The 10,559-nt window shown below is 37.6% G+C and overlaps 1 protein-coding gene across 4 annotated transcripts in view; it reads left to right on the top strand.

Annotated features, from left to right (window-relative positions):
- Window positions 1-10,559, top strand: part of USH2A (usherin) — a 371,236-nt gene that overhangs the window by 180,401 nt on the left and 180,276 nt on the right. For all 4 annotated transcript variants that reach the window (XM_072409865.1, XM_072409864.1, XM_072409867.1 and 1 more), the window contains 3 exons: window positions 4,417-4,576; window positions 4,942-5,113; window positions 9,303-9,450. In XM_072409865.1, coding sequence (XP_072265966.1) covers window positions 4,417-4,576; window positions 4,942-5,113; window positions 9,303-9,450 — 480 coding nt within the window. The remainder of the gene's footprint in view (window positions 1-4,416; window positions 4,577-4,941; window positions 5,114-9,302; window positions 9,451-10,559) is intronic.

Here is a 10,559-nt window from a genome sequence, read left to right as displayed (position 1 = left end):
AGGGGCAGTGTTATGATCTGGGGTGCCTCCCGAGGCAATGAAATCATTTGGGCTTCCTGCAGGGACAGTGTTATGATCTGGGATGCCTGCAGAGGCAATGAAATCATTTGGGCTTCCTGCAGGGGTAGTGTTATGATCTGGGGTGCCTGCAGAGGCAATGTTATTATTTGGGCTTCCTGCACGGACAGTGTTATGATCTGGCATTCCTGTGGGGGCAGTTTTATAATCTAGGTTGCCTGTGAGACAGTGTTATGATCTGATGTGCCTGTGGGGGTTGCTTCAGTAAGTCAGGTCTAGGTTCAGCAACACTATGTGCCCAAATATAAGGTCAGCTGACCTACTTTAATATACTCCATGACCAGGGTTTCTCATCAATGAATGTTATTCTACCCTGATAGAAAGGTCATTTTGCAAGATGACAATGTCAAGATTCGTTAGGCTCAGAAAACGGAAGCCTCTACTATTTGTATAGTGCTTTGGATATTTGTGGGAATGTGATTAGAGTCATTTTTTTTGGATACAGTGGTTGGTAACCACTCTACGTGTAGGTGGTGAAGGTAGTTGTAATAAAGTCAATAGAAGTGTTTGGTTGCTCAAGAGCTTTCAGAAGCAACATGTTGTGGTCATCAACCTTGGCCACAATCTACGCAACTGCACTGCGACCATCTGCAACTACAGGTTGACATTCCGGCCATCGATAATCCACTTGCTTCAGATTTCCGGCATGGATTTCAAAGTGCATATTCAAATTTACACTGTTTTCTGGAGGTGCCCTTTTTTTTTTGATGGCGCTGTACTCCAGAATCAGCTGTTGGATTTTGCTTGCATGTGCTTTCCTTCTCATTCCTTCTCAATTATTAGCTGCTTTATAGTCCCATCATGGATTCAGCATCCATTTATAAGACTGTACAAGTAGTAATTTTCTGTTAAATGTATACAGCATATATAACTGAAAAAATACAGAATTTTCGAAAATCCAGACCCACCTCCTTTTTGAATATCAACCTGTATCTGGACAAAGTGGTTTCATAGTGGCTAAATTGGAGAGAGTGGGAAATCAGTTAGGTCTGCAGCAGATCATTCTGGTTGTACTGTGTGTGCGTTCAGCAATGCTGTTACTCTGCAACCACTTCTTCAGCAAAGGTGTACAAAACTTTAGGCAAAAATGTTTTTTTTTCCTGTCCTGTCCAATTAACTTTTTCCCCTTTTAGAACATTATAAAAGACATGGTATGGTCACCTAGACTGAATGAAGAGAAAAACGAATCCCGTATTTCTGGGCACCCTCATTGCTTTTTATATAGTTGTTCGTAGGATGAAATATAAAAAGGTTCTGCTCTGTTCCTTGGATTTAAAACCGATAACATCAGACATAAAGATTGTCCCCTCGCCCTCATATGAGTGTTTAGATGCTCCGGTGACATCCTATCTTTTAGAGATCTGATAAGCTGTATCAGTCATTGAAAAATGTTTCAATGGGTGAGATAATCCCTGGTATCAAAATTATTATCTTTTAAAGGAAAAAAGTTAAAAGTATGACAATAAAAACAATTGTTTTTTACTTGTAATGAGTAAATGATTTTGAAAATAAAAAGCTGTGCAGCATTTTAGGTTTGTGTTCTTAACCCTTCTATGTCTAATGCAACTGTTTTAATGTTTGGTCTTTTATTATTTAAAATTAACCTGACGTCAAAGAAGATCATCGGATTACACAACACCTATGTTTAGATTGTAAGATATTGACTTGGAAATATTTTTAATAACTCTTTAAAAAAACTAAAGCTGCAGCTGATAGAAAGCCTTTTGGAGAATGATTTAGGAATATTCTCTCTTGATCATCGGTGGCATTCATATAACCTCCGGGATCAACATCCTACATTATTTTGGTCCTACAAATAATAATTTATTATTTGAACATTTGAAAACACATTGATCATATTTGAATTTACTTTTTTTACAATGAAATTCTATCTGAGGGCCATGTTTCCTTTAGATTCACAGGACTCCATCCCTCCCTTTATTGTGCTTCCTCTTTTACCTGCCAAGGGTGGTCCTCACAACAAATACATAATAATACATAAAAAAGCAGTGTTGTAAAAACATCATAGTTGTTGAGGGCCACAATTCCTTTCACCTGGTTTTTCAGTTTCTTTTTCTTGTTTTAAAAAGTAGGGGAGGGAGAAAAAAATTGACTTGGAGATTCCTTTGGTTTTCAGACCCTTTTTGTAACCATCATTGCTAACAACACCTGGTCACAGTAACAGTCTAAATTAAAGTGGAAATAAAGATCTTTAATCAGGCAGGGCATTATTGCAGAAAGGGACAGATGATGTCCCTTCTGCAATAAGCTTACTTACTTTCCTGACAGCTCTGTGGAACTGCCAAAAAGGATACCCAGCAATCCCAGCTTCCCTTGTGTTTGCTGGAACAGAATGAAGTTATGTCATCCTGGCCAATCGAGATGGCCGAAGATCTTATCTAGGAAGAGAAGATGCAAGAAGATGTTTGTACCCTGTGATGAAAAGGGAACAGATGGGTTTAGTGGGGTTTAGTTCCTCTTTAATAGGAGTGTAATCATGTGTATGGTACAAACTTTTTGAAACCTCAGTAGAACAAATGACAGTAAGTCTGATGGACGCGTTTTGAGGTCAGGCAAAGTACAAACATGTCAAAACTGTGAATCCTGATGTTCTAACATCAGGTCTCCTATATATTGGGAACACTTGGATCTAGTGTAATTGGCTCGTGTAGCCCAAACTGGTGAGGGTGCACAGAACAGAATCATGTGACCAAAGGTGCATTTCCCCTGGGAATGCTTACGAGCATATTGCCTAAATAATGCATATTACAGTACAGTGCCCTGACTATGAACATTAATCTAGTTACATATTTTTAATAGGCAGAATATGGGTTTGAAAACAAGCCACCCTGACCTTTCCAGTTGTGTTATTCATTTTCAAAGATCACTAAACAACAAAGAATGTAGAGTTCAGTTTCCATTGTTTTAAAGCAGATACTCTTGATGAATGTTTACATTGGAGGATCAAGATTCTGAATCAATACAAAGTAATAAGAAAGAACACGGCTTCCTTGTTAAAGTGTTATACTTTACAGATTTCAAAGACTTACTGAGTTGCTGCTTAAAAATTGTTGAACTTCAAAGCTACTATTTTGCAGCTACTTATTGGCCATGTAAACTTTTCAAGGTGAAGTCTAATTTTGTTATTTTGGTTTTAAATATTAAAGTGGGGGTTTAATAAGCAATGTGCTTCTAATCTGCCTCCATACACGCCATTGTTTTAATAAAATAATGATTGTTCATTTTCGCCACAGGCTCAGCAGCATATAGTGTAAAAGTAATCCCTTACTTATGGTAAATTATTGTACTCCTCCAACAGAGCTCATCCATCCACACATCTAATGTGTTACTGTATGGATATTACCATGGCAAGGAAAACAGAATCCGAGATGGAATGTAGAAATATAAAGAGCTATTAGGTGCTTATTCTTTGGGTAAAAGTAGTCTTAAAGCTGAACTCCAGGCATAGCTCCCACTATCCAATTTTTATTCTTCCAAACTCATCACCCAGTCACTGGAGAACTTGTCTCCATACCATTAATTGCAATAAACCTTTCTATATCATTATTATTGGTACTAAAAGATTGTTATATGTGTTATATGTACTGTTCAGACATGCCATTATTCAGCCATTGTGCCATTAATTGGGATATTTCATTGGAATTTTAACATGTTTGACAGGTTCTCCCAGGTTTGACAGGGTCTCCCACCATAGTATATCTGTTGCAGTCTTGGAGAGCTTTGATAAATCCCATAGTTTTTTTTTTTTAACAATTGTATCTGTACACAGTTTCATTTTCTATTCTGCAATATGTTCTCAGGGTATTGCCTACTCACAGTTGATGAACAATCACCTACCATGCCCTTTATAGATCATTCATGTACGTACAAGACATTGTGGTAATACTCCCAGGAATGGGGTGTTTTTACTTTGGATGCTCTGCAGAGACAAACAATAAATCTTCTGTTCAAAAGGGTTATCTTATACAATATGTGTGTCTGAATATAAGTTCCCCTTAGAGAAAAAATCAAGATGTTGATTCATGGAGATGAAATGGTTTAATAAGTTGTCTTTATATACAATGTGAAATATCTCCACATCTGATTGCCATTAAAAAAAAGTGTCAGCACCTCTTATCTGAGATACTGTACATTAGCCTTCTAGGCAAAAATGATAACGATTGTGAAATGGTTGGAAAAGCTTTTGATAATCCCAAAGGCCTTAGATGAAAAGTGATGAAACATAAGAAAAAGGTGAAGAGGTAATCTGCCATTATATAGAAACTTTGTGATTACTTTGTCTTGATGAAATGACCTCCTGCTGTATTTGTCTTCCAGGATTGGAAACGTTTGCAGCACATCGTTTTGTGGTTGGAGCCTGCACACTTGTTGGTTGCACAAACAGTTCTGAAGTCACCTTGATGACGGCTCAGCTACCACCGCAACATGTTCCTCTTCCTGGGGTAACGACGGTGGACTCTTCAAGTATATATATTAAGTATGTAAATGTTGCTACTTGCCATAAAACCCAGTTAAACTTAAACTTGAGACTTTAAAGGTTGTCCATCTTATTCTACAGATTAACCCATGGTTTGGACAGCCTGTGTAGTAACCCAATCCCATACTCCCTTTCCCATGGGTAAAAGCTAATTCAAACATTTCTCTATTAAATCCAATCTAAAAAAATTTTACATTTTGGGTATAATGTGTGTGAATCTTGTGGGAAAACCTAACCCTATAAATAAAAGCTAAGCATTAGAAGAACCACCAAAATGGTTTGTCTCAACCATTTAGTTGCCAAAGGGGCCACAGGGCGAATTATTGTATTCACATAAAAATGTTCTACATTCTGTGATTCCCCAGGTGGAAGGAACCAGAGATAATCATTGGAAATCTTGAAAGGTACTTGCTATATATCACCAAAGATGTTACCAACTCAAGTGCATGGGATCCTGTATACAACAGCACTGAACTGTTTCAGGATCATACCATCCAGGGATTAACTCCAGGAACCACGTATTTCATCAAACTGGCTGTAAGTATTAGGGATAAAGATGAGGATGATCAGATAGAAAATGTAAAAAAAAATGTGTCTCCTAAAGAAACTTTCCAGAACCGCCAGCTGAACCACTATAATCACTTTACTTATTTTAAATACCCATTTTATATTGAACAGGACATCCTGATTTAATATAGGTTGACATTCAAAGCCATCGATAATCTGGTTCCTTCAAATTTCCAGCATAGATTTCGGAGCGCATTTTCGAATTACCACTGTGTTCTGGAGGCGCTGTTTATGTTTTGATAGTGCTGTACTCCAGAGTCAGCTGTTGAGTTTTGCTTGCACATGCTTTCCTGTTCATTCCTTCTCATTTATTTGCTGCTGTATAGCCCGATTATAGATTTAGCATCCATTTAAAGGATTGTACTGGTAGTCATTTTCTGGTAAATGAATACAGCATATATAACATTAAAAAATTCGGAATTTTCAAAAATTCGGCCCTCCTCATGTCCGGAGGTTGTCGGATTATTGAATATCAACCTGTATAACATTTGACTAGAGCCATGTGATCTGTCATTTTGGAAAGTTCATGCTCCAAGATAGTGAACTTTACCCTTCCATCACTGCTGGGTGACCACAAAACAAGCCAAAAGAAAGGGTGAACATGTATTGTTGGGTATTCCTTTTAGTTGCATAAAATACATAAGGATGAGTGAGCAAATTTTTTAAATTCGGTCTAGCGGCGAATTGGGCGGTTCTCGCTTACCAAAAATGTAGGCAAGAACGATCTTTGTAAATTCGGCTGGTGAGACCAAATTTTTGGGACCTGCAAGACCAATCAGTTGAGCTGAGCTATCCGCTCCACTCCCCTGATTGCTCTTGCAGCCCTTTACTAGTTGTATATGTTCTTGGATAGAGTTTCCCTATCAAAGAACACATACTACAGGGCGGCAACAGCAATCAGAGAAGTGGAGCAGCTCTGCTCCTCTGATTGCTTTTGCAGGCTGAGAAGAGGAGTACCGCGGCTGCATTTGTGAATGGAGCTGTGAGAATCCACCTCTCAGTAAGAGATCCCCGGGCACTACAGGTTAGAGGGCTTGTCCTCATTTTGACCTGTAGTGCCCGGGGATTGCTCACTGACAGGAGGATTATCACGGCTGTATTTATGAATTCAGTCATGATAATCCTCCATATAGTGAATTCTGATGGTTTTGCGAAATTTCGCAATGCCAGAGGCATTTTTGCTCATCCCTAAACATACAATATGAATCTTGCGGATATATGTGGATACTTGGAAGTAGTTGTTGTAATGTATAAAAGTGGATTTACATATATGAGCCTTGTTTAGCTTGTAATACACAAGATTCATATTGTATTGTATGTAATTAATAGGCATACTCAATAATACACTTTCTATATTGCAAAATACATTATTTTTGCTTGATTTGTGGTCATTTCCATAGACCATAAAGGATGTTTTAGAAGAGGATGCCTGTCATTTGCCATGCAGACTAACTGTACATTGCCCCAGGTCGTGACCAGGGTAGCTCGGACCTTCTAGCCCATCCTTTATAAACACCATTGTCATAACTACCGCCTACTTCCAAACCTCCCCCTGCTTACCAGCCACTCCCCCCCATTAAATACCCCAACACAAAATCTTGGATTTTAAATTGGCTGGCAAGCAGCCGTTTATTTAAAACACCATTAAATAAAGTTAACTTTCCAAATAATTAACAAACAAATATCCAAATAAAATAAATGCCAAATAAAATTACATTTTACATATTGATAAGCATACATTAACATAAATTAACACAACACTCCCTTATTAATATAATTATTATTAAAACGGGATTATATAATGTTAACATATTACATTGAATATAGCTTAATGAACCAACAACAACTTAATTCCCCTTTTAATAATACATAACCATTACAACAGTATCCATAATGTTATCAAACTCCCAATTATACACCCAAACAACCAAGCTGCAGGTCTCAGAAGGCAAAATCCCACCCAACAAGAATTGAACTCTTCCAACATCTCCACCTTGGCCCCTAGCTGCCCAGCACTGCCTTCAGGAGCCATAATCATCCGTTCACCATAAAGGGGGAGACCCCACCAAAGGGGATCCCCCCTGCCAAAATCCACCACTTTTCCAATACACTGAATCCCTGCCTTCCAAGACCCCAACCGCTAAACGAACCCAACTCTCAACTCTACCTAAACATAAGAGGGAGGGTGGGTGGGAAACTTTTTCTTTCCAAAAGAGGGCCTCCCACTATCATCCAGCCCTTTTAACATCTCCCATTCCTAATCTCCTCCTACCCCACGTTATATACTAGCCCAGCCCCCTCTAGCAACACTATCTTTTTCTTAACTCCTTAAAAGCTCTGGGCTAGGCCTAGCACCCGGTCATGTGGCCCTGCGCCTAATTCTTATGGCTACGGGCCTCTCTTACCCAGAGCCAAATGACCCTTAAGGTGGCCTAAATATACTTCTGCTCAGGGCTTTAGTATGGTACCCCCTTAGTCTCTTGCATATAAAATGCAGAACAGGGACTGGTCAGCCCAGTCCAAGATGATGTGACTGAGTAGGGGGCTTGCTAGGTATCCTTGGTAAACTGACTCTTCAGGCACCAGATACAAAATTGCCTGCAAAAAGCAGAAATACCTTTTATATAGTTGCAAAACTACTGATGAGTATGGCATTAAACTCCAACTAACTTTGATGAAATGCTTTGAATGTTGCATGGATGCAATCAATATACAAAATGCATGATTAGTATATTGGAAATAGGAGTCATAGGTACTATTAAATTGAGTTGGAATTGGAGGTTGAAGGTTTTATTTATGAACTGCACAACTCTACTGCTAACTCAGTAATTTATATGATCAATCTAACATAAACCCCTACCAATATTACATACCTAATCCAATATCCTTGGTTTGTTTCATACCAAAAAGCATAAAGCTTTTATAATTTTTTTTTTTTTGGCTTTTGAACATCCTCAGTCTATTGTAGCACATGTAGTAAAGTTTACCTTTTTTTCAGACTTTTCCTTAACTTGGAAATCTATATCTGGATATTTGTTTTGATGAATACTATAAGAAATATTCCATCCTTGATTATGAATAAATTTACATTGATGCGGATAGCATGCATACATTTATCCCCACTCGGTATGCACTTGGATGGTCTAAATATATCCCCCCACCTTATCACTTGAACATTAAATTGTAAAAAAAAAAAATCTTCCTGGCAATTAAAAATTAGGCGAAATAAAAAATGTATTCAATACACCGCACAAGACAATCTGCATATCCTTTGTGCCTAATCTGGAGATTGCAAAGGTAACGTTTAATATGAATCAATCTTGCATTTTACCTTATGTCTATGTCTAAAAATATATTGGATGGCTCCTTGTGAACATTCATTAATTTAAATGTGGTGGGGTCATTTAAAGATCACGGTGATGTCTTGTTTCAGCTAAGAAACTTCCAGAGGGGGATGTACAGAGAGGAGCAAGAGTTTCTAAAAGGATTTTATGGGATCTCAAAAATTATAATCTGATTTACAATAGAATTCAACTGGAGAACATTTTAAAATATATAAAAACATATAAGTATAATAATTTAACATATCAGTCATTCAGTCATTGATATATATTTTAAAAAATCATTCCTTAGTTCTATATACATGAACTTGTAAAAGACCATCTTGTTAAACAAACCTAATAAAAGCATTTGTAAAACTTTAACCAGGTTTGGACACCTTTGTTGAAGCCTTCACAACACAAAGCTATAGAAAGGGCGCACACAACCTAAAGCATTAAAAAAAAAAATCTACAATTCAAGTGCAAGTCGAGCTGATTCATAGGTGGGAGTTCAAAATCTGTGGCCACGATGGATCTCACACATTATCCTGCGGGAACAGCCAGTCTCCTACAGATGGGACCAAGTTGCCAGTCAACACAATTTGGGCTCAGCCCCTTCTGAGCCCTGTTTTTATCAGAAGAACTGTGGGGTCTCCCTAGTATTAGAAAGTTTACCTAACTGTCCTGTCATCATCGTTAGTGTGGCTGTGAAGGTTTACCATGAACATCATCTTAATTTCATGCAGCAAAATCAATTGCAAAAGTTGTTAACCATATTTTAAGAAATTAGTGTTGGTTTATCATGTGATCAGTATGTCATTTTGATGCTCTGTTTGTAGGCTTGCTCAGGAGGGGGGTGTACGTCAAGTGGTATCATTGAGGCTTCTACAGAAGAGAGCGTACCTGATGGTATTCAGTCTCTAACAATCCAATCATTCTCTCCAGATTCCTTCAATATCACTTGGTCTGAGCCAAGACACCCAAATGGTAAGAGCGAATAAATGTGCATATCTGGGCACATCCTGTTAAAGGATTACATGTTCATGTAGATTGAAAAGAGCTGGGAGAGATCATCAGCACTGGGGTGCCACAAAAGAAGACAAAAACAACATAAACCTTATTTAAAAAAAAGTGTGTGTGTGGGGGGGGGTGACACATTTGTAAGTTACCTAAAATCTAAAGTCACAGTCATTATTTTAGACATTTTCTTTAAAAAAAAGCTGATTTGTGCAGTCAGTCTGCGTAGAGACTGCTGGTGGTTATCATTATTTCTGGCTCTAGAGGGCAGCAGAGTGGCTACAATGTAATGTTCCTGTCAATTCAAAAACTCCATGTCCCATGATTCCTTGCATTGTGTATCATGGATGGGGTTGGTTACATTCATAGTCTTAACTCTCTCTACATCACTATGGGGTGGCTACAAAGCAAGGCATTATGAATGGAGCATGACTTGTAGCCACAGACATTAGGTTCTCTGCGAAGGATAGAAGTCATTTGTAGGGGCTAATTATCCCTATGAAAGCTAGAATGAAGCTAGCTTTAATGAACACACTAACAATATGCAGAATGTGGTTTGGTTAAGATCAAATAATAATAACAAAAGTACAATTATGGGAACTCTTACAATTAAGGTTTATTTGAGCTATGAAATATAACATATTATAATATAACATATAAAATAACATTTTTACTCTCCACCATTACAGTGAGATTTTGTTATGTGCCCATGGTACAAAGATTAGCATTTAAGTTTTATTTTTTATGCATTTTATGAGCTTTTGCCACAGCTACAATTTGTGTAACAGTTCTATGAATCATTTCATAAACAATGTTCCTAGTTAAAATTTAATGCATGCTAAAATGAAATTTTATTTTATTTATCAGAAAGAAGTGTAAAGACAACAACAGCAAATCTTACAGTGTGTAGCAATAAGCAATGGGCAGAAAGAAAATGAATTCTCTGCTTGTTCTTTTAGTTGGCATCTCTAAGGACATAAGGGTGACAAAATCCATTTGCAAGATGCTTAACATTTGTAGTTAATAATGCATCAGTCACAAACGTACATCAAAACATCTTCAAATTAAAAAAAAAATGT

The sequence above is a fragment of the Pyxicephalus adspersus genome, chromosome 4 (genome assembly GCF_032062135.1).
Source record: "Pyxicephalus adspersus chromosome 4, UCB_Pads_2.0, whole genome shotgun sequence".
NCBI classification, from domain to species: domain Eukaryota; kingdom Metazoa; phylum Chordata; class Amphibia; order Anura; family Pyxicephalidae; genus Pyxicephalus; species Pyxicephalus adspersus.
This window is presented reverse-complemented; position numbering and strand designations above follow the sequence as displayed.